Raw genomic sequence first — 25,161 nt, forward strand, 5'->3', positions numbered from 1 at the left:
AGCAGTTTAATGTCCGTAAACCACTTTACGGGCTGTATTCTATTTTACGACCAACTGGCCCGAAGTGCAAATCTGCAACTTTCGCATTTTCAAAACTCATAAGTAGTCATCCCCTGCTTAGTAAAACACCGTACACTCATACTCTTCGTTGGCCAATTCATTGTACGCTCACGGAGAAATTTCCGAGGTGTAACAATATGCGAGCAATATCTCTTTAGAAAAATCGATATTTTCAAGTTTCAAGCCGTTTTTTTTCCGATTATGTTTTTTCGATTTTTCTAAAAATAAATTGCACTCTAATTAATATTAGTTACTTTGAAAAATAATTAAAGTTAAGGATAAAATAGGAAAAATTTAGTTAATTGCATCTTGGTTTTGTATATGAACAAATATTTTAGGACAAATATTTTTAGTAATGTGGCCAACTAATATAGGACAAAGGGAGTACTTTAATATTCCAGCATAAACTTAGAGGATATAGCAGTTCAAGTATTTTTTTCTATGCCATACCTCAACAATAATTTTTGATAATCTAAATAACGCGTATGCCTTAATCTTTCATAACCCCCACCAATATTTAAATTTACAAATTTATGACAGTTTATTGTGTTCCTTCATAAATATCTATATAAGTTTATATATGTAAGATCAGATGTGTGCTCCGTTAGTATGTTAACTCGCGTATAACCTCATTGTAAAACACTTAGTCTAAATATGACCTTATTTTAAACGGTTCATCCACATAATCTAATTACAAGATTTATTATCAATAAGTACAACATCTTGACACGTGCCGTAATCCTAAAAGATCTAGACTTACCCGCCCTTATATGGAGGGTATCTTTGGTCTTACGCGCATACTCTGAGAATATTTTGACCCACAAAAAAATCACAAAGGAGGAGCAGCATAGGGAGCCAAAAAAAAAAAAAAAAAAAGGAGGAGCCGTAAAAAAACGAAGAAGAAGAGCCGACTTGGGAGAAATAAATCATAATTTAATCAGCCATCTAAAGATTTACAAAGAAAGCAATCAATTTGAGGGAAATTTCACCATTACAAACTTTTATTACACTATGATGAACTAACAAGACAATTCATTAACAAATAAATAACACAAAAGTTTTAGAACTTTAATGGGTCGAATATGAACTCAAAGTATGTTGAAGGGCGAAATATGCCCTTCATATGAGTTCATATGAGGCCAAATAAGTCTTAGATCTCTTGAGATTATGATACGTATCAAGATCTAATACTAATTGACTAATTAATCTCGTAATTAGGTTAATTGGGGGAGCTGTTTTAAAATAACATTATATTTGGATCAAGTATTTGACGCTAAGAGTATATGTGAGCTAAAGTATTAACGGAGGGTAAATTTGCTCAATTTCATAGAGTACAAAGACGTATTTGGACCTTTTCCATATTTGGTTTGTAGCGGTATTAAGATGTTGATATAACACCATATATGTATATATATACACACACATATACGTATATGATGTTTATATTTGGGGGGCAACATACATCGGCGACCCCTTAAATTTATCAGTAAATTTATTTTAGACATTTGAACTACGATATATTCTACTTGAACATCTCAACATATGATAAAGTTTTTCTATTAGACATTTCCAACTCAACTTTTTTTAAAAAAAAATTATGCGTGTGTTCTCAGACACCAATAACATAGATAAGTTAATCATACTAAATATGCGTCTCCTTTAGTTACATCATGCATGTTGTAATTGATGCTGATGTATATGATTAAAAAGGATCCATATAAATTTAATGTGATTAACTTATCCACGTAGAGGACGCTTGCAATTATGTGCAGAAACTTTTTTCAAAATATGAGCGAAATATGTTTAATAGAACACTTTATCGTATGTTTAGGTGCTCAATTAATACTATGATAGTACCTATATAAAATTACGGACAAATTTAAAGGACTGCCGGTGTATTCAGCCTATTTGGTACGATGCATAAAAATAGTGAGATAAATATTCCTTCAGTCCTTTGCTCGTATTCAGCGGACAAAGAATCAGTAATGTTAATACTCCCTCTGTCCCATATTATTTGACCACATTATTAAAAATATATGTCCCAAATTACTTGTTCATTTACAAAACAAAGATAAAATTAGTTAAATTTTTCCCAACTTACACTTAGTATTAAATGTTCTTGAAAATAGTCAATATTGATTAAAATGTATTTATTGAACAAAGATAGAAGTAAGATAGTAAAATATATCTTCTATTTATAATTTTTTAAAGAACACGAAAAAAAAATATCAAATAATATAGGACGGAGCGAGCAGTACTAGTAGTGAATGAATAGCAATTGACAGTGGGGGTAAAAAAAAAGTTAGCAATCGACAGAAGAAGGAAGTTTCCAACAGGGCGATGACCCCAAGAATTGACACGTGGCTAAAATTCGAAATAATGGGCCTAGAAATACGTTCCCCCCAAATTTTAATAAGCACAGTGTACTAAGCGGGATTACCAAAATCCCATTTCACACAAATCCTCGACTGGTCCGCCTCAAACAAAATACATAAGAGCATACCCAAATCAATCCTAGGGTTTCAAATCAAATCGATTGGAATGTCGGGCTCTCCTTCAGCCCTCCTATCTCGACTTACAATTGATCTTCCTGTAAACTTCTTATTCTCATTATTTGTTGACTCTTTTTTTCAATTGAATTTTGATTCAATTCTGAATAAGATTGATGATTTTTTTTGTTTGATTGAAAATTCTATTTTGCGTTCTGGTTACGGCTATCGGTGTCGATTTTATTGATATTAAGAAGCAATTGATCGGCTTACATTGATTTATCAATTGCATTTTAATTGAGTTGTGAATAAGATTTGCGATTTTTTGTTTTATTGGAAAATTGAATTTTGCGCTGAGGTAGTACAGAGCGAGCGATCAGCTACATTGGTTGAACTCATTCAATTGCGTTTTAATTGAATTCTGAATAAGATTTATGATTTTTTTTTTTACTGAAAATTGAATTTTGCGCTGAGGTTAGGGCTATCTCGTTGATTTTATCGCTTATGCAGAGCGAGCGATCAGCTACATTGTTTTTCTGGGAATTCATATAAGGCTGATGGCTAATGTAGGTTGCGAAATTTAGGGGTTTATGGTGCTACATCAATGGATTTTGTGTCTAATTTGAGGCTTTGTCGTTTGGTTGATGATTCATTGTCCCAGTGCTGTCTGTGTTCATAGAAAGGAAAGATGCTTGGCATATCGCTCGGCAGGGACTACAACAGTCGTCAGACTTTACCTGTTACCAGACACATTGATGAGTGCAACAATCCGCGATAAATTTAAAGTAAAAATGGGAAATGTTGCAGGAACATAAGGTATCAAATAAAGAATAATCATTGAACAAGCACCACAAGAATCTCGAGAATGACTTCTTGGTACCGGGTTAAAAGGGGGAAGGGAATCCCTAATCAAATAACTGTTCAGGGAAGGAAGTCCCAACTAACATGCGAAAATTAACTATTTATTATCTGACTGACTGGAGTTGCTTCCAATTGCCTTGTAAATTACACTGGAGTGGTAGTAGGATTGTGGTTGTTAGCTTAGGATTTTCAATGTGCTGAATATAGCCATAAACGAAATATGGTTACTGTCATTACTAAGAGCAACTATCGTCTTGTTCTCTCTCTAGTTGATCTTTCATTTCCATTTGCTTTCGTACAGTATGGCGGCCTATCCCATTTCTTGATTGGACTTATTTATATTGGAATGACCCTTTCCTCCAAGTATGGTGTTTAATACTCGACAATATTATTTAAAACCATTGCCTCGTCTCTTAAAGTGATGCACAGCGAGGACCATAGCTTGATAGTTGAAGTCACACACTTCAATAAAGTGTAAGCTTCAGATATGATTGGTGAATTGCATAATTTGCAACTTCACTTTTTGCACTTGCTTTGTGCTGATCCTTTTCTAATACAATCCCTTATCATTATCGAAAAAGCAAAAAACAAAGTGTAAGCTTCAAATAATGACATGCAAAGTGATTGCAACTAGAAGTGACTAGTTCTTTAAATCTCAACTTTTAAGAGATAGATCAATATCAGCATTATTGTAATTTGATGCTATAATTAATTATTTTAACTGGATCCGATTATTTTAATAATTCATATATGTTTGGTACTTATTAATACTTGAATTGTGTGCTTCACCTCAAAATAGCATTCACTTCATTTCTCGCTGTTCGCTTCAAGGCCCATGAATGTTGTCGGTTTTTTTGTGCTTTTTGCTTTTAAAAGCACTGCCAATTGAGTTGTCATATGATGGTGTTGGAATAGTTGAGGTGCGTCCAAGACACCAGTACTACAAAAAATGGGAGTTTTGGAAGTTGGATGTGCGTAGATTCGTGGTCTCTTAATCTTGGGGTTTCATATAATTACCACATCTGTTGGCAATTGGCGTGTAAAACCCTAGTTTCTGTTCATGCTGTATTTGGTTCTCATAGGGTTATTTCTGTCCCCATGTCTAATTCCACCAATGTCTTTCTCATAATCATTTTCTTGTTCTCAATTCCTTTATGCTTGCTGCATTCTGCCGGTGGCTCGCACTTTTGACTTCGAGGACAGGATCTTCCATGTTTGTCATTTTCTTGTTACCCTTAGTTATATAGTTATATTTCCTTTTGTGACCTGTTATGTCATTAAATGCTATACTGCTTTGGACAGATTGATGCACCTGAAGGAACAACTGTAGAAACTGATGAAGTATTGCCGGCTACTGAATCTTTGAATAAAGAATCTGCTTCTAAACGTGCTGATTATGTAAAGGTATGTTTTCTGAATTGAGTTTTCTCCTACTTCCCCAATGCTTGGTTGTGTATTTCGATTAAAGTACTTTTACAAGGTTTAAGCAACCACTATAACTGTATTGTCTCGTCTCCTTCCAGATAAGGGTTGAAGAGAATGCACAAAAGTTGTTTGATGTGACGGAAAATCTTTTTAAGTTGTCAACAGAGAGAAGAAATCTTATAATTCATGGTGCGGATGTTAGCATTGATCTTCTATCTAAGAGACAGCAGGATGCAATTGATATGCAAAATGGGATTGATTCCAGCAATGGGGATAATGATAGCAATTGCTCTGAAAATGATGGATATGCCTTTGCTGAAAGTCGTCTTGGATCTAGCATTGCTGTCAAGAATGCTGTATGTCCCATTAAACTTCCTGAAGCGAAAAGACTACCTCGATATACTACATGGATATTTTTGGATAGGTATGTTAAATTGCCTTGATGGACAAGTCACGTGGTCTTCAAGTTTGATTTGTGCCTCTTCTTTTCTTTAATCTACATATTTTTAGCTTGCTTCCTATATAAAATTTGAGGTTCTTTCATCACTTCCAGTGTGGTATGCTGTTGAACCTCATAAATGTCTAACCATATATTTCTTGATCATCTTCAACTTGCAATTGAATGTATTGACTGCACCATTGAATCACCTGTCCCACCCCTTTACAGAGGCTTTGTTTTTAGCGTCTTGTATTTATCACCATAGGAATTTAATACCAGCTGCTTTTAGACTTTCTTCTGTACAGTTAATGATCCTATAGGCTTTAGAAATGTTTTTTTTGCACTATGAAATTTCATTTGATGCCTGTTCTCAAAAGGATGTCAGTTTGACCTACTCGATTAGTATGTCAATGCCATTTAAGTGGTTTCGTTTCAAATGGTTTCCTCCTCGGCAGGAATAACTTTGATACTTGATTAGTATGTCAATGCCATTTAAGTGGTTTTGTATCAAATGATTTCCTCCTTGGCAGGAATAACTTTGATGATGTGATCCTTGTTTTACATATTAGTTTCACAGTGCCTTTATCCTCAAGAGATGCTTTCCTAAAGACAGAACAGAGATTTTCAAGTCTCTGGAAGGCGAAAATGGAGATTTTATATAGATCTTCACATGGATTCTTGCTGTAGTTTTTAGCTGATGGCTATTGAATCTTGTAAAAGAATGGATCTTGGGCAAAAGTCAACCCCAAAAGCTAGCTCATGAGGGGAGAATTGCCCAAGACCATATAAGGAGACTACTCATCCCATTTTCATCCGATGTGGGACACTGTCTCAATGTGCCTCTCTCTTTTCATAGCTTCTTTCTTCTTTGCAATGTGCGTGTTGTGGGTTTTTTTGGGGGGGGGGGGGGGGGCGTCTTTGGCTGTTTGGTGTTGTCTTTTGATTTTAAGTTTCCAATAACACTGTAAATCATGATTCTAGTACTTGTAACACTCCAATATTTCACCATTCTTGTTGAAGATTATTTTTTGTTTAACAAATTCACCCCCCCCCCCCCCCCCCCCCCGCGTGTATTGTGTGGAATACTCACACTTATATCACTAGATTGTAAGCCTTGGCGGTTGTTGAAGATTATGAGTTTTCTTGCTATTTTGAAACTGTTCTGATTCTACTTTGACTGGTGCAGAAATCAGAGGATGACCGATGATCAATCAGCGGTTGGTCGTAGAAGAATTTATTACGACCAGGACAGCGGAGAAGCTCTAATTTGCAGTGATAGCGAGGAAGAGTTACTTGAAGACGAGGAAGAAAAGGAGTTTGTAGAGTCTCAAGATATTATGCTGCGGTTGGTATAATTAAGCTACATGAAGTACTGGATTCAATGTGCCATCATATATTTTTTCTTTTTCTACGTAGTAGAATCATCAATTTTAACGTTCTTTCCACATGAAACAATGGTGTCATGTTTCTTGGAGCAGCAAAATTTTTGCCATTGATAGATCATAAGCACATTACCTCATGACAATCAGAGCAATTTTTTCATGGGGTCCAGTTTCGTAGTCAGATAGAGAATATGCCCTACTAGATATATTATGGTAGTCTTAAATGCATATGCATTATTTTGCTATTCTTGTCTCTCTGTTGTAGTACTGTTGCCTACTTACCTAGCACTATGAGCTGCCATTTTTCAGATTTTACAGTCTCATAACTCCTAACTGTAATATAGATCATTGTTCAGTTGATGTCAAATACAGATCTCTTCTGTTTTAGCGTTTCTCTTGACTTCTGCACCATCCATCTTCATGATCAATTAATTAATAAAAGCAGTTTCTTGAAAACTGAATTTCTTTCACAAAGACCCCCTTTGAAACACATTTCAGGAGGTTTCAACTTGGCGATGTGAAATATGTTTAAATCTTTAAATATCTAGAATATAGCATGTAGCACGGAAAGGGTTCACGTGGTATTGAGCTTGGAGCATGTCTTATAAGATTTTCACTGTGGTCTGCTATTTCTTGCTGGATTATTTGCTAAATACTTTTTTAAACTTCTCCAATTATGTGGCTAAGTTGATGATCGTTGTTTACTTACTTGCAGTTCAACTATCCAACAAGTTGGCTTGCCTGACAGCATGTTAGATTTGTTTGGGAAGTGCTTGTCTAGAAAACCCAGTAAAGTCAAGGTACACACTTGGTTTAGAGAAGAAGTACACTTTGTTGTTAAGCTCATTATCGAATAAAACTGGTCACAGTGCGACGTCTGGTCCAGCTGTTTCCCATTTGGTTTTTGCTGTCTTTAAAGAGATAAACCACCATCAAACGTTTTTATACAGGCAAGATATGAAGATCCTGTTAAGGACATAAATGCATGCTCCTCAAAGAATGAGAACATCCAAGGGACTCTAAATTTATGTCTTGACAAAGATCTTGATGCTGCTCTAGATTCTTTTGACAACCTATTTTGTCGTCGATGCCTTGTATGTATCTATCTGTTGTTTTAACTCTGGCTGGTTTTCCGCTTCATACTTTTCCTTCTGACTGTAGTTCTCTTATTATTTTTTTCTCGTTTTACTCTCACTTGCAGGTTTTTGATTGTAGATTACATGGATGTTCACAGAATTTGATCTTCACGGTACGTGAATGGCCATTGAACCAATGTTTTAGTACTTCAGAACTTTGTGCATTAGAAATCGATTCTTACAGTGTTTCTTACTCCTTACGTTCATAAGGCTAAAAAGCAATTGCCATGGTACCCTCCCGACGTGGATAAGGAGCCCTGTTGTCCAAATTGCTATCGCCTGGTATCTGGTTCCTCTTCTTTTATGTAATTTCTGACATCAATTTGGCACTGACCTGAATCTTTTATTTTATAAAACAACTATCATTTCTTAGTAGGGGGATGCACTTGTTCTTTACTCCTGTTGTGGCAATAGTACCTACTAACTTTGTGTGATCTTTTACTCTTCAGGCCATCAAGAAGGAAAGCAAAGCGGGATCAACCTCCCCTCAGTTGGCTAATCACGGAGAAAACCCTGTCCAACCATCTGAAATTGCTAATAATGCTCAGGTGCCTGGTAGGAAGCATCTATCAAGGAGATCAAAGTCTAGCCAAAGCGAAAGTGCTTCATTGCATGCAAAGAACATCTCTGAAAGCAGCGATTCAGAGATTAGGCTGTTAAGTGACATCACTACTGTTCAGGGTTCTGCTTCTCCATCTAACAGCAAATCTGATAGTAGACGGGGGAGCAACAAAACAAAATGCAAGAGAATAACTGAAGATATTCTAGTTTCCACTAAAAAGCGACAGAAGAAAATGACGGCTGTGGAGTCTGAATCTGTAGCTTCTGAAAGTCCAGTGTCTAAAGACTTGAATCTCCACTCTAATTCACATAAGGATATCAAAGATTTTAGTTCATCTTCACAAAAAACACAACAATCTCATAGTGGTAGAAGGTCTAGCAGAAAAGACTCTCCAGTATTGGGTAGAAAAAATTCTTTGCAAGTTGAGGGTTTCAATTGCCAATATAAAGAGGCTACCAGTGAAAGTGATGACACATTGAGGAAGAATGAGTTTGTGGATGAGAATAATTCCAAACAAGAAATAGATGGTGACAAATCATGGAGACCACTTGAAAAGGCTCTCTTTGAAAAAGGTCTGGAAATTTTTGGTAGGAGCAGGTCAGTTAACTTCAAATTACTCTTTGCAATCAAATCTGCTCCTGTTCTTGTCAGTTATTTGACTTGTTTATACTTTGTTTCTCGACACTGGCTCTTCTGTAATATCTTCTTAAATCATTCACTTGACTACTGCCTAACTTTCGTCTATAAAGACATTGTTGTGGTAGCTTTTTAATCAAATTCATGCTAGTTCTCAATAAGCAAGCTAGAACTTGCAAAACTTTCTCTATTAAGTGTTCCTCCGAACTAAGTTGGAAATGGCAAGCGGACTTTTCTTGTTTGATGATTGTGTGCATTCAAGTCCTGTTTTACTTGTCAATGCTCTTCCTAGACGAATGAAAATGCTAGACTTGTATTTTCTTACAGCTGAGATTTTTTACCTGACCTGAGCACCTATTTTGTCATACAGCTGTATGATTGCTCGAAATCTGATGAATGGTTTGAAAGATTGTTGGGAGGTGTTCCAGTATATGAACAATTCCGAGAATAAGCTATCACGAGTAGGTGATGCGGTGAATGGAATGCTTGAAGGCTCTTTCAAGGGTGATGGCCATACAATCACGGTCAGTATATTGACTTTATTTGCATGTTGCTTTGCGTTCTTCTTGTTGAACAGTAGGAATATTATTGCTACCCCCACTTAGGCCGATCCTGTTTTGAATTCAATTTTAGGGTAATCAACCACGGAGAAGATCTAGATTCTTACGTAGAGGAGGTAGAGCTTGCCGCTTAAAATCCACATCGAAATCAGCTGGATATCACGCACTTAGGAAACGGATCTCTGACTGGAAAGATCAGCTTTGTCGTCAGTACAATCCATGCAATTGTCTTGCACCTTGTGGAAAAGAGTGTTCTTGTATCGTAAATGGGACCTGCTGTGAAAAATACTGTGGGTAAGGCGGCATTCTTCTCTACAAACTCCAGTGAGATAATAATGTAGGACCTGGGCTGTAAATTATCCTTGTGAAATCCACAGTGCTAAACGAATTTTATTGCCTTCTGGGTTGTCTGCTTTTTTTTTTGTTTCTGTCTCTTAAACATCTCTTTAATCACAGGTTTGTGCCTATATTAACTAGTTCTGCTTCTACGCTTTGTCATTCTTTTATTCTAGATGCCCAAAGAGTTGCAAGAATCGATTTCGTGGTTGTCTTTGTGCCAAAGGTCAGTGCAGAAGCAGGCAATGCCCTTGCTTTGCTGCAGACAGGGAATGTGATCCTGATGTTTGCCGAAATTGCTGGATCAGGTGAGCTCTCGGTAGTGCTATGGATTTATTTTCTGTTTTTATCTAGTTCCTGAAAGTTGTGTCAAACTAGAAGTGTTCTAGTGCCCATGTGCATCTGTGCTTTCGGATTCCCCATCTTTGGTGTACCTTCTTGTTTTAGTGGTGGTTAATTTTCATGCATCTAGTGTTTTTAGATCTTGTATCGTCCCTCCGTACTCTCAGTCTTCTTTATCCAAAGCCTAAACTAAGATTTTCAGTTTGCATGTGCAAATAGGATAGGGTTTGTTTGGTTCATGGACTAGTTATGCAAGGATTGTAATGTATGAATTATTATGCAAGGGTTTGAATGCGGAGCATAATTATAAAGGGACTGCTATGCTGTGGATAGTAATGTGGGATTGTTAGTTGAGAACAACAAAATAGGGATTATTATGCAATGATTATCTATTTTTAAGGGTATTTTAATTAATAGATACTCTTATTGATGTATTGTTAATATATTATTCTAAATTCTATACAACAACTATGCCTGAATTCCTACCAAGTTGGGGTTGGATGTATGAATCCTCACCAACCATGCTGGTCCTAGCTTAGACTATTCCTCCTGGTATAATACAATAGATTCTTGTAGAGTTTATTACCGAAAATCAATTGCCGCATTGGTTATGCAGAAGTTTCTATTAAATTTTCAGAGATTACATTAGTAATCATAATTTTATGTTGCAAATGAGACGTTGTATTAGTTATGCAAAATTTTTTCGTTGTGTGACCAATCGATTCCTAAAAGCATAAGCTATTACAACAAATTCTCTGTGTTATCTTCATCTACAATATTTAACCAAACCATTTATGTAACACTTTTCTGTCTTTTTCTCTCCCTAAAATGAACAACCGTATTGATTGATTTTTGATGATTGATAATTATTAATTGCTGAGCAAGTAACATCTGATGAACAACCTTTTCATGCTTGATTGATTATTGACCTCAATTGATCTTTCATAATGATGAAGAGGTCGTTTGTTTTAGTATTGGAGCGATTAATCGCGACGCAAAATCTCGTATAAGATAATAAAGTGTTTGGTTGGCCGCCTAAGAAAATATCGCCGTATAACTAATGCAACATTTGGTTGGCAGTTTTAAATAATACCCTTGTTAAGTTATTGAGAATCTATATATTATTTATGCGGAGCAGAGTATGGAATAAGAATGCATGTATTAGCACTGGGATTAAGCTATTTAAAGACAAAAGTGCGCTTTTGAAGTAAGTAATTCATGTATAACAATCCCTTCATTATTATTCAATACATAGCAACCCTTTGTTACTAATCACTGCATATAAATGATCATTATAATTCCCACATAACTAGTAAATGAACCAAACAGCCCCTAATTTTTTCATTTTAATATCCTTCATTTTCTGTTGCAAAATTTTCATGTCTATGTTATTTGGCTCTTGCAGCTGTGGCGATGGGACTCTCGGTATTCCTTCACAAAGAGGTGACAATTATGAATGCATGAACATGAAGCTTCTTTTGAAACAACATCAAAGGGTAATTATCACTATTTGTTTGTGAAGGATGGTTATGTTATTTCTCGTTGAAGTTAGTGGTTGAAGTGATTGTTATTTGTTCCCCTCTGTTCTCCAAGTTCAATTAGATGGATAAAATTTGAATTTGGCATTATCAGTTTCTACATTTTGGGTATTAACTAGTCTTTTTAGATGATACTTTTATTTCATGTCAGAGATTATGTTTTATTCTAATTAGCTGTTGAATTGTTTTGGGGTACATTGTTGAGTCATGTCTTCTTTGCTTACCAGCTAGTTCTTAGTTCACAGGCAATCTTTTTACTTGTTCTCCCAGTACCTTTTATGATGTTCAATTGTATGAAATCCAGTAATTGGCTAAATTCGTCCCTTTTTTTTACAATAGTCGATCTTATCTTGCTGATATTTTGATTATTTAAGATATGAGGTGAAGAAACTGGACCTTATAACTAATTTAACCTTAAAAGTTAGCTCATGAAGTGAGTATTACCGGTATTATGAAAAGCCAAGAATAGGGAGAGTCTGGCTCAGATACCATGTGAAGAAAATGAACCTTGAACCTAACTCATTCTCAAAAGTTAGTTGATGATGGAGGATTTCCCAAGACCATAAAATGGGACAATAACCTATTCCCCTTAGCCCGAATCAATGTAGGACATTTTTAACAAAGGAAAAGATGGAGGTATGCTGCGGTCACTTTTGTGGATCAAACTTTATTTGATTATCTGTTTTTAAGTCTTGTACATTTTGCATGTAATATTGGTACTCTTCACGAGACAGTGTAATGGACAAAAGTTGAAAAAATATTAATTTAAATAATTTATCATCTCACTTTAGGTTCTTGTGAGGCTTTAAAAAATGTGCTGCTCCCTTTTTCTCTTCACCCTTCCTTTTCATGTATTTGCTTTAGAACTGCTCTATTAAGAATCAAGTTCCAGTTTTAGGCTAATTGTAATTCTTCCTTACATTAATTTGCAGATTCTTCTTGGAAGATCTGATGTTTCTGGCTGGGGTGCTTTCTTGAAGGTAACATCTAAGAACAGTGTTATGCTTTTTCTCTCTTTCTATCTGCACATCCTTGTTATTCTTGGGCTTATGTTTAGAATTACTTACAGAATAGTGTTGAAAAGCACGAATACCTTGGGGAGTATACCGGTGAAATAATCTCACACCATGAAGCTGATAAGCGTGGAAAGATTTATGATCGTGAAAATTCTTCGTTTCTCTTCAATTTAAATGATCAGGCATGAGAAGTGACTTGCCCTCCATACCTTGTTAAGTTAGTCCATAGGGTAGGGCCTCAACTGTGGTCTTACGTGAATCACTTGTCTTGTGTGCATGTAGTTTGTAATTGATGCTTATGGGAAGGGTGACAAGTTGAAGTTCGCAAACCATTCTCCTGATCCAAATTGCTACGCCAAGGTAATTGCTGAAATTTGTGTAGGCACTCCCTGGACTAAATTCCTATGGTAGATACACTAATGCTCAACTAACTCTTTGACAGGTTATTATGACGGCTGGAGATCACAGAGTTGGTATATTTGCCAAAGAAAGAATTTGTGCAGGAAAGGAACTCTTTTATGATTATCATTATACACCTGAAACAGCACCTGCCTGGGCAAGAAAGCCTGAGGCATCCACTACAAGAAAGTAAGCCTACAAAGACATTTTATAAATGCCGTATTAAGTTACATAAATGTCACAAAATCACTATCGGGATTTATTAATTTGGCATAAATGTCGGAAGTTTCAATGTCGGGAGTTTTTCGACTTTTAAGTAAATGTCGGTAAAATGTTTACGGCATTTCTTTATGACATTTGTGAAATGTCTCTGGCTAAATAAATAGTGACATTTCTTTACTACTTTTATCAAATTTCAGCATTTTATGCTTTTAGCTTATTGTTTGCGACATCTTTAAAAGTGTCTGAATATTTTGAGTTCTTATTGACACTAATGCAAATAGTGTTAAATTCTTGTGAATATTTTTAACACATCCTACAGATGTTAACAACGGTTTCTTTTTAACTTTACATGAAACTAAACCATCCAAATTAAAATAAATATACCTACAAATTTCATTAACCATAGAAAACATAAATGGGAAACATATGTTGGAAAATAGAAGTTCTCATTAACTAATTCCAAGAATAAGAATCTGTAATCTCTACAACAAAACAATATCATGATAAAATTGTTTAATAACATTCAAGCAAAATCTAACTAATTTAGGAACAACAAGCGATATCTTCGCTCTACAAATTCCTCTTCCACTCTTTCTGACCTGCTTCTGTAGGTTCCTCTCCAATTTAATTGGGTTTGTCTATTTGATAGCCCTAAGGGAAGCCTTGGCGTAACTGGTAAAGTTGCTGCCACGTGACCAGGAGGATACGGGTTCGAGCCGTGAAATCAACCTCATGTAGAAATACATGGTATCCTCGGAGCCCGCGCATAGTGGAAGCTTAGTGCACCGAGCTGCCCTTTGTTTTTTTTTTCTTTGGAAAATGGTAATTTGTATTCTTCAGCATTATGGAGATGCTGGGGACCTTTAAAAGAAAAACAAAGAGAGAAATACTTACAGAGATCCTAATAATTCTACCAACTGTTCTGTTTCCTCTATATCTTTTTCTTTACACCAAATGAAAAGATACAATACAATTCCACTTAACCTTCTGAATGGAATTGGACCTATCTTCACAATTTCTACTATTCCTTTCTTTCCACACTGTCCACCATATGCAGTGTGGGATTATCCTCCACCATGCCTTCTGACTCTTACTTCCTCCTCTTCTAATCCAACAACGTAGCAGATCTGTAGTATGTTCAAGCATGGTCCACTTTGTTTCTGTGAGACTAAGAAAGATGGCCCAAATCTGTGTTGTGAAGCTGCAATGCAAAAATAAATGGTTGTTGGTCTCTTCTGTTTTCCCACATAATGAACACCAAGATAATACAGTCATTCCTTTTTTCTTCAGAACTTCATGTGTCAAGTAAGCCTCCTAGCAACCAACCATGTAAAGCATTTTACTTTGGTTGGTGCTAAGTTTCTCCAAACCTTTCTCCACAAGCTTTTGTGTCTGTTGTTTTGCTGGTCGCTTTCCATTTTGTAAGCCTTACTAACAGTGAAAGCCCCATCTTCACTATGCTTCCATTTTAATGAGTCAGGCCCTTTGTTTTATTTGATGGCCTATTGAATGACATTAGAAGTGGCTGATGTCGCAACCTGTTTTTTAATAAAATGCAAAACAAATTAATTATAAAGTAGTTACAGGTTAATAGTAAACCTCATAGTTACATACACGAACAATTTCATATAGCGAATATTATTAAAAGTGCAGCTGCATAGAAAAGCATTCTCTTAGTTATGCAGTAGAGCCAACCATTTGACTTACTCCATTAGGCTGATCTTTCAACCCAATGAACACGAATAATCAAGAGTAGAAAATACAAAACTATGAAAGATGGATGTTGTTTGGCCATCAAATCTACAAGGTCCTGCCCATCTAAGTTCCTCGGACTTTGGTGCGGGTGTCCGATACGGGCGCGGATCTAATGGTCGGATCCTTCAAACAACAACGACATACCCAGTGTAATTCCACAAGTGGGGTCTGGGGAGGGTAGACACTTACCCCTACCTTGAGAGGTAGAGAGGTTGTTTCCGATAGACCCTTGATCCTTCATGATCTAAATTTTATGGTCCGATTTTAAAATTCGGGGTATGGATCTAGGTACGGATATGGGTGCGGGGAATTCTGCTAAAAATAGTTCAAATATTTAAACATAGAGTTATATGTCTAAATTTTGTGACATTATGTGTAAAACTTACAAGGTAAAAGAGAGAATATTGTTCAAGAGGAGAATCCCAGATGGAGATACAATACAAGGAAAAAGACTTATATAGGAATATCTATACACAATATATTCCATTGCTTCAATTTCACCTTAACTTTTGTTTTGATTACAGAAATCATTGTTTCTGTCCTAAATTTCTCCGTTGATTTTGGTCAAAGTGCCCAAATAGGTTGACCATATCCGGCATGGATCCCCCCACAAACACCCACACCAAGTCGTGTCGACACAAGCACAGCACCGGGTAGAGTCCGAGCAACTTAGTTGCCCATAAGATGCCAAACTCTAGACTTGCTCACCGTGACTCTATAACATACACAAAAGACTAACTACATATTAGCTACCTTATTTTTCACAAAATAATCCAGTATAACTTTCAGCTTAAAAGTTAAAACAACAAAAACTAGCAAAGAAAACAATTGGTAAATTATTTTTACTATAAAGGCATAAAGATTGTCAAAACAAGGATAGTACATAAATTACATCAGTTGAATAGCAAGACGCCCCGTAGGGATGAATTTCCATCCGGTAGCCAATCAACAACCCAAATCTTTCCAGCCAACTTCACTGAATTACCAAAACAACAACAACATACCCAGTGTAATCCCACAAGTGGGGTCTGGGGAGGGTTGCGTTTACGCAGACCGTACTCCTACCTCGCAGGTAGAAAGGCTATTTCCGGAAGACCCTCGGCTCAAGTGCATCAAATCAAAACAATTATGAAAAAAGAAAATATGACAGTGAAGAAAACATGTCAACTAATAAGGAAAGCATTATTACAGAGCATACAAAAGCAATAGTAATTCAACGAAATAATGCGATAACAGGAATAAAATAAATAGATATCAAATGGCAACAAACTACTGGAATAGGGTTAATTCTACGACAGATACGGTGCGCTAGACTACCACCCCGCCCATCCTGCGTAAACGCCAGACAATGCTCAACTAACTACTAACCTGCTACCCTGATCTGCGATCTCCCTACCCTCTTATCTAAGGTCATGTCCTCGGTAAGCTGAAGCTGCGCATGTCCTGCCTAAATGCCGAATTACCAAAACATAGCTAAGCTCAAACATAGGCGTTGTATGTGATAATCAATTTAAGCAAAAGTAGAATTGCTAATATACTAGCAAAACCATATCACCTACAACCGCAACAATTCTTCCAAAATAAAAGTCCCTTCCTTTTGCAAACCAGTAATCCGATAGACGATCAATTTGGAACCAACTACTCAAGCAAACTTCACATGTTTACAAAATACACACCATGACCAAAATTAATAACGGATAATTACAATCAGCATATAAATTTTTAAATGTGCGAAAACCATTGTCAACATATCTGCAGGAAGCCAAAAAACAAGGCGCTCTGGGTCGTCATGAAATTCTACAAACACATGGTTAAATGAAGGGAAACAGAACTACTTCCTCTGAACTTTGATCAATACATATAGCTATGAACTTTGATCAATAGATATAGCTAATTAAATGAAAATTTCAGGAATGCTGATATGGTACACCATCCGAACACTATGTATCAACATGACATTGAGACTAGTTTTTTGACACGTTAACCATATATGGTAATTAATTAAGACATAGGTTTAAGTAAAAAATTAACAAAATTAACTAATAAAGTACAAATTCTTATAAACAATGAATACTCCTTGGTTAATGACTCGGTATTTTAAACTCATTATAATTGCATTACTTTCAATATATGATGTACTAACATATATAACCTACTTTGTACCCATTTTAAACTCTCTACTTGTCAAGGTAGAGGTAAGGTCTACGTACACTCTACCCTCCTTAGACCCCACTTGTGGGATTACACTGGGTATGTTGTTGTTTTTATCCAAAAAAAAAAAGAAAAAAGCAAGAGTGCTTGAATCTGAATAAAAACTGTGATTTTTTAAAATCAAGGGCCTATATATTAAACGGTGTTTTGATGCATAAAGGTTTTTCTTTCTAATGATAATGATGTTTTTGGGGTTATTTCTCTCTATTAATGTGATGATGAGATCACAAAGGGTGAACGTTGAAAGCTAATAATATATCACACGAACTAGCGCAATTATTATCAATTTTATTTATTTTAAAAGCAAGCGAACAACACACACACACACACACACACACACATATATATATATATATATATATATATATAGGGGAGTGACAATAGGCCCGGTGACATGGCACCTCTTCTAGGCCAAGATTGCTATTTATCTAATTCCCCATATTTTTGTATTAGTTCTCTTAATTTCCACCTACTTTGTCCATTAATATTAATTTCTTTCCTTATTATCAGGTATCGTCAGTTATACGTAACTTTTCTGAAAGCCCTCCATTTATTCCTTGGAACGCACCTGTCCCTTTCTTTTTGTTTCGTTCACTTCCCTTCTTTTCGGTTTCGTTTCCTTTTCTCATTGAGACACGCATTAATTTTCTTCCTTTACTCACTTTTATGTGATTGTCTTTAATTATTCATCATTTTTATTCCTTTCTCTCCTGCCTCTCCAAATAGATAATGTATGTATGATATACATACATTGTACTCCCTTTGTTCCAATTTGTTTGTCTTACTTTTCTTTTTAGTCTATTTAAAGATGAATCCCTTTTTCCTAATTTGGTAACTCTTTAATATCACTATCGCACATGGCATGTTTATGAACACAGGATTAAAGGGCATTTTGGTACAATAAACATATCTTTAATATTTAATTTAGGACCACATCAAAAGTCTTCTTTACTTTCTTAAATGCCATGCCCAGTCAAACTAAGACAAACATATTGAAACAGAGGGAGTATAATGTAATATGGAGCTCTACTGAGTTAGGGAGGGTGGTAGAGGGGTGAGGCATATTTTGGAGTTTTTGGGATGGTTTTCTCATAGTGAAAAACTTTTCTGGGAATTTTTTCTTGAATGACAATGTTAGAGTTTTTTCCCAGGCGTTTGGAAGGATTTGTGTGGTTGCAGCTCCAAAAGTGGCTTTGGTTTTGCTATAAAGGAACAGAAAGCTTCATAGTACAAGGTGGTTTCTTTGGTTTATTTAGTTCTCTTATTCAAGATAGTATTTTCACCCTATTGCATTTGTTTTGACTTAAGTGAGAATACATGATCTCTCACTGCTTCTTTTCCATTTAAGTTGCCTTAGGATGGAGCTGGCAACAAACTTTTACAAGGAATAAGGATTTGTAATTCATGATTGCTTCTCCACCAAAATAATGATCCTAAACATCAAGACACTGAGAATTGCAATTGACATCTCCTTCATTTCGTCAAAATAAAATGATAGTGGGTGGTATCATATATATGGGTGTTCAACCAACCTTTTGTACAATAATCCAAATTGTAAGAACATTTTGCAAATGAATCAATATATCTATTAATTGTGGCTTATGGTTCAAAATATTTATACAAGTAACTTTTATTTCTATTACTATTACAAACAAGTTATCTACTGATGCTTTTTCATAACCGCGTGATGCGCGGCAATTTCACTAGTTATAGAAATATTGCTGGAAGATGAAAGCTCTCCCGAACAATGGATAAACATGATAATTAATAGAAGATAAAAATGACTCCAAGAAAGTAAACAAAAGTAAACAGACTACGGTAAGTGCTTTGCAAGATACATGGAACTTGCCATTTAATTGATTCATATGATATAAAAATATTATAGTAGTGTTTAAATGAGGGATGAAAATGTCGTTCTATTTTTAAAGGACATTTTGGTAATTCAATTTTACAACTTAAATTCTTGCCACTTTTAGTATAGTATGATGATATGATATGATACGATGATGATGTCAATTAGGTTTGATTAGGTTGGTTGAACAACACCTAAACAAATATGTAATGACAAGAACTGCAGAGCCCTCTCAAACAATTCCTCCATACCACCAGCACTAGAAAGCTTGTTATATCTCGAATTTTCTATCTCCTCCCAAAGATAAATGAACTGAGCAAATCTAGCATCTTCCCAAAGGGATTTTCTGACTTCTCCCAAAGATAAATTAACTGAGCAAATTTAGCCTCTTCCCGGAATAGGCAAAGGCAGGATGGTCATAGGGAATAATATCAACAACCAGGCAGGTTTTATCATCCTTCATAGAGCTGTATAAAGCACTCCAGACTCCTTTAGATGATTAGTCAAAACTAAAAGAACAATGCTTTAGTTGTCTAGATGCAGAAATTGACAGAATTGAAGCGGAAAGATGTTATCTAGATGCAGAAATTGATAGAATTGAAGCGGAAAAAGAACAAATCCAAGAAATTAGACAATTCCTTCTTCTTTTGATGTCTACACTACCGCTTTCCCGATTTAAGTATCAATCAATGGCAAACGCCAAAATGTTCAATACATTATAAAAAAAGAAAAAACCACAACCATTTTAAACACATTTAATTAGAAATTCTGATGAGTGAACAATATAGAACTTAAATAGAGGTAAGCACTTACCCAAAAATCTAATACCCTTTGATCAAAACATTTCAGAATTATCTGCTGTAGTATCTATGTCACCTTCCGACTCTATGACCCGGTGAGATTCGTTTATCTGCAAATGGAGCGCGACTCTGAACTTCGACAAATTGATCGGAGTGCTGGAAAGGGATATGAAGCAAGTCCAAAAGGGAATTCCCTGTATGCTTTCTGTGTTGCTTTGTCTTTTCCAATCAACAAAAACGATCTTCTGATAAAGAGTTGAATCTGTCGGCAGCAAGAGAAAACAGAGCCCCTGCCTTTCTTTCAAGAGATTCCAAAGAAAACAATTGCTGGTGAAAGCAGTTCCAGTTGACATCACCGCCACTGCCGTCGTGGGTTGAGATGCTAGGGTTTTTGAGAGTTGTGAGAGAATCAGAGAAGAATGCTAGAGTAGACTCTTTTTTCCAAAGAGAAGAAATGTAGATGGGTCTTATATTTTTTTTACTTTCAATTAGTAAAACTTTAAAGTTATAAATGTAAGAAAATTTCCTCCATTTGTTTGTAGTAGTCACTAAATACTGACTAATATTATGACGTTTGCGTTGAAAGACCCAATAAAGTGTCATTAATTTTATGTTAGAAAATGTAATCTTTTCCGGACGTTTAGCATGCATGTCAATAATTAAATGTCGTCATAGGCCTACTGTCTTGTAGTGTCTAGTGTAAGAATGAAGGTTGTAAATTTCCGATTTTAGGCTAATTGTAATTCCTTACATTAATTTGCAGGTTCTTCATGGAAGATCTGATGTGTCTGGCTGGGGTGCTTTCTTGAAGGTAATATCTAAGAACAGTGTTATGCTTTTTCTCTCTTTCTATCTGTACATCCTTGTTATTTTACGGCTCATGTTTAGCATTACTTCCAGAATAGTGTTGGAAAGCACGAATACATTGGGAAGTATACGGGTGAAATAATCTCACACTATGAAGCTGATAAGCGTGGTAAGATTTAATTCGTTTCTCTTCAATCTAAATGATCAGGCATGAGAAATGACTTGCCTTCCATTCCTGGTTAAGTTTGTCCATAGGGTAAGGTCTCAACTGTGGTCTTACGTGAATCGCTTGTCTTGTGTGCATGTAGTTTTTGCTTGATAATTATCGGAAGGGTGACAAGTTGAAGTTCGCAAACCATTCTCCTGATCCAAATTGCTACACCAAGGTGATTCCTGAAATTCGCATAGGCACTCCCTGGACTGGTCTGCCTATGTAGATTCAATAATGCTCAATTAACTCCTTGACAGGTTATTATAGTGGCTGGAGATCACAGAATTGATATATTTGCCAAAGAAAGAATTTGTGTTGTAGAGAAACTCTTCTATGGTTATCACTATAGGCCAGATACACTTACTTTCTTGAAGTGGATGCCTGAGGCTTTCTTGCCCAGGCAGGTGCTGTTTCTGGTGTATAGTGATAATCATAAAAGAGTTTCTACGAAGAGTATTCTGCTCCTTCAGGTGGCCGTGGCAAGAAGCATACATAATGAGTGTAATCTAAGCGGTTTTGATTGGCTCGTTCTTTTTCCAACAAGGTATCATCTACATTGACCATCTGATTGACCTTGTGATCCATTTCGTTGGCGGACAGAACCATTGCATCTCCAGGATAACTTATTAGATTATGTTTGGGTTTTTTTTGACTGGGCTGCTTTCAGAGCCGAGTTTAGTCGTTGAAGCGGGAAAACAATCTATATATCTATATAATTGCAGGAGATAGGCCCGGTGAGTTGGCGTTCTCTTAGGCCAGCATTATCATCTATCTTTTTTCTTAGAATTTTGCCCTTTTCTCTAATTTTAAAATTTACGCTCTCTGTTAAAAAAAACCTAAACAGTCGCTTATTTTAAATTTTAACGGATGTCCCTGAAAAGTTACTTCTTCAGTGTCTTAGCGATGATTTGCGGTCTATGCCGAAACAAAAGGCCTCCACAAAGCGCCTCTCTTCTTCTTTTTTGTTTGGGCTTAATACTCATGAAACAATCAATCTCCATGATCGGGTGCTTAAAGCTGCAACAACTTCCGGTTCTCTCAACTTATCAAATTTCCTCTCTCAGGCAGGTCCATAATTCTTTCTTTCTTAGTGACAATTCACAGTATACTGCCCGGAGAAAAAAACGCCTCTCTTCTTTTTCTTAGTATGGGCTTAGCACTCATGAAACAATCAATCTCCATGATCGGGTGCTTAAAGCTGCGACAACTTCTGCTTTTCTCAACTTATCAAATTGCTCTCTCAGATAAGGTCCCAATTCTCTTATTCTTCTCGTGCTGTTTCTTTTTGTCGACATGATTCACACATTTCATCTTTTTTTCCTATTAGCATTATCTCTGGAATGATGAATTTAGAACATTTTAAAGCTGCTAATCAGTTTTGTTTTTTTACTAATGTTTTGTGAGGACAGGGGATGGGTGTGTAGTTGACGATGGTATCTAGAATCTAAAGATCCGCAGAGCTTCTGGAATTAGTTGTACTCTGATGAAATAGTGTTGGTTTTATGAATATCGAAAATTTCTATGTTCAACAAATTCTTTGAACCAAACTGTCATTCCCTCATTTTATTTGGTCCTGCCTTTCTTTTATTTCTGTTCTAATTTAGTCTTTTTCCTGAAATACAATTTTTAAGTCGATTTACTGTTCTTAAAACAGTCCAATTGCTTTCTTGTTTTTTATGGTACTCCAATTTGTCAGCCTCTGCTTCAAGAACTTCATCAAAGCATTGATAAACTGTTGTAGTATTACTTTTTCCGTCTGCTCATGTGGGTCTCTTGCTTATAGCTTATTATTATATGTTGGAACTGATTCATGATTATAGGTGATTCAATGTTGTGTTATTTTATTCCATGCTGAATGAAAGTGAGAGGACTATTGAGATTGAGGAGAACTTATTATCAATCAACGAGCCTAAGGTACCGTAGAAATTTATTATTGCTAGCTGCCAAATATTATTGGCATGAATTTTTGTTTGAACATGCTCTTTTTACTGCCTAATTTATTGTGTCTGAGTTGAGTAAGTTGACTTATAATTTTACAAAATCTTATATTCTGGTTTCGAAAAGAGTACTACGTTAACCGAGTTGTGATTTTTAGTGTAAAAGCTTTTCCTTTCTCTCCTAATTTCAGTTTGGGCAGGAGTAGTTGACTTTTTCCTGTCTACTGGAGAAGTGCTATAACAGTTCTGGTCTGATCATGATATACATTTACATTAGTTGTGTCCTTTCTTATTATGGAGTCTTTTTAATGGAGGGCAGAACCTGCCTGGCCTGAGTACTGTCCAAGGGTAAGTATTTGTTAATTTACCCATTCATATCATCAATGGAATTTCTTATACTCTATAGCCTTTCACGTAGCAATTAATCTTGAGCAGAAGATAGTTTCGATTTTAACATTCTTTTAGCAACATGATGCTCATAGTTAATTTATAATTTTTCATGATATCGTAAATGGTTTAGTTTGTGTTGCAGGATTCCTAATAACATCTCGAGTCATAATTTTATATCTTGTACTTCACTTCTTTTTTGTTTTCATTCATTTGGTTATCTTTTGGGGACATAGAGATGTTGTACTCTGATTTTAAGTTGAGTTCCAAACTAAATTTTTTGGGCGCTTCTTTGCTGGAGCTCTAAAGAGGGAATTTTTAATGATAAGAAAATCAAGATTGTGTAAATTTGTGTTCTCAAAGAAGACATGTTAGAAAATACTTACCTCAAAGAATAAATAATTGACTTTTTAGACATTGATAATAGCCGCTTGATAGATCGTTTTGCACTTTGGCATAGGATTTTTCTCAAATGTTTTATGTATTGGAGCTTAAAATTTCCAATGCCTAGCAAAATGCATATATTTTAGTTTTAGAGTCAACTCACAATGATGAGAGTTAACATTTAGTCGATGGTTGTTTTACTTGTAAAGTTTATGACAATTATTTATTTGTTAGTTCGATGAGGTTGTGGTCGACTTATTTCACAGTTCAGCAGATATTATTTTTATAGTGGTGAATTTGAGAATTTCACTGAGAAGATAACACAGAGAGTGGTTCTGAAATAGCAACAGAAGTAAAGCTTGAGAAGGAGAAGATTGCCGGATGAAGCAGAGCAGAATATTGAGGTGCCACCTGAAGATTGATCTTATTTTGCAAGATCTTCTCTTTTCTCATTATTTCTGCTTATTATTGAATAATTCCTACCTCAATGTTTTTTCATTCCTTCCTTTTGTGGTTGGTCTGACATTATGTATGTATATCTATATAGGCTTATTGGCTTGATTTTCTATGGAAGTTGGAGCTAGATTTAATGGTTAGATGTAGTTTTCATTATTGTGTAAGGTTGTTTCTTTGGTGCTTTTGTTTATAAGTTTTTCAGGACAATTCATTGTTATATCGTGTTTCTTTATTTTGGGCTGCTTATTAGATGATTGTTGGTCAATGTTTAAGCAAAAAAGAAAGTGCTCCTCCAGCTAATGCATGTAATAGCATACTTTAATTGGTCAGTAAAGCCATGTTTTTATTTTCTTTTATTTTACGACTGCGGTCAACACACTAGTGTATTTATAATTTGGTAATTAAATTGTAAACGTTTATATAGTTGGCCAAATCTGAGTGGAAGTCATATCTAGGAGCAAAGAGAGGGTATGACATGGATTTCTTGCTGATAATATCTGCTGCCAAGCATCTCTTTTCAACTGACAGATGACGAAGGAGAAAAAAATTATTCGCACTCGATATACCAAACTAAAGCTAAACTATGTTTGTGCACTCTTTTAAGTTTTGTGACTAAACCTTGGTCGACTAATTGCGTTCACATCTGATTTTACCATCTAATTATTGATAATAATATGGTGTGGTGTAAATATTGGGAGCGGATATGTATTGTTTTAATGACAGTTAATCCTGGTTTTAGTCAGACTCACGTAAACTTTGTTGAAGTCGATGCTGGCCTCATGTCTCACCTGTAGCCTAACTGCTTCTACGTGTTTAAATTGCCAAGTGCTGTTCTGTTTTTTGAAGCGTCACTTAGATGAATTTCGTGTACGCAATCGGAAGATTTAAGCATTAATTTTCTTAGATGTTTATATAGGTTAGCCCAACTGTTCATTAAACAGAAAGTGGGCGCCGTTCC

At 35.7% G+C, this 25,161-nt stretch overlaps 1 protein-coding gene and 1 pseudogene across 15 annotated transcripts; both read left to right on the forward strand.

Moving 5' to 3' along the window:
- Positions 1–2,423: 2,423 nt before the first annotated feature.
- On the forward strand, positions 2,424–24,367 carry LOC132623421 (histone-lysine N-methyltransferase CLF-like). Of its 15 annotated transcripts, none has more exons than XM_060338182.1 (24): positions 2,425–2,652; positions 4,713–4,814; positions 4,934–5,259; positions 6,461–6,619; positions 7,372–7,456; positions 7,607–7,750; positions 7,858–7,905; positions 8,003–8,074; positions 8,242–8,951; positions 9,361–9,514; positions 9,624–9,844; positions 10,063–10,194; positions 11,634–11,724; positions 12,699–12,746; positions 12,836–12,964; positions 13,065–13,142; positions 13,225–13,370; positions 18,521–18,603; positions 20,785–20,832; positions 20,922–20,997; positions 21,137–21,214; positions 21,297–21,773; positions 22,860–22,953; positions 24,022–24,367. In XM_060338182.1, exons 1-19 carry the CDS (start codon positions 2,602–2,604, stop codon positions 20,802–20,804), a joined length of 2,799 nt encoding a protein of 932 aa, XP_060194165.1. In that variant the 5' UTR covers positions 2,425–2,601; the 3' UTR covers positions 20,805–20,832; positions 20,922–20,997; positions 21,137–21,214; positions 21,297–21,773; positions 22,860–22,953; positions 24,022–24,367. The 15 variants fall into 15 exon arrangements, with proteins under 15 accessions (XP_060194154.1, XP_060194153.1, XP_060194155.1 ...); XM_060338180.1 differs by having other exon boundaries at positions 21,297–21,583; positions 21,707–21,773; positions 22,860–24,367; XM_060338183.1 differs by having other exon boundaries at positions 21,297–21,583.
- Positions 3,219–3,333, forward strand: LOC132625373 (U6atac minor spliceosomal RNA; annotated as a pseudogene).
- Positions 24,368–25,161: the final 794 nt, after the last annotated feature.

The sequence above is a fragment of the Lycium barbarum genome, chromosome 12 (assembly GCF_019175385.1).
Source record: "Lycium barbarum isolate Lr01 chromosome 12, ASM1917538v2, whole genome shotgun sequence".
Lineage (NCBI taxonomy): Eukaryota > Viridiplantae > Streptophyta > Magnoliopsida > Solanales > Solanaceae > Lycium > Lycium barbarum.

Bases quoted from the DNA above. Each gene is read 5' to 3' on its own strand.
- LOC132623421 (XM_060338170.1), top strand. From the start codon at position 2,602: ATGTCGGGCTCTCCTTCAGCCCTCCTATCTCGACTTACAATTGATCTT. The intron at 7,751-7,857 runs GTATGTATCTAT...TCTCACTTGCAG, and splicing joins TATTTTGTCGTCGATGCCTT to GTTTTTGATTGTAGATTACA. The intron at 13,371-18,520 runs GTAAGCCTACAA...GTTTTTTCCCAG, and splicing joins GAGGCATCCACTACAAGAAA to GCGTTTGGAAGGATTTGTGT.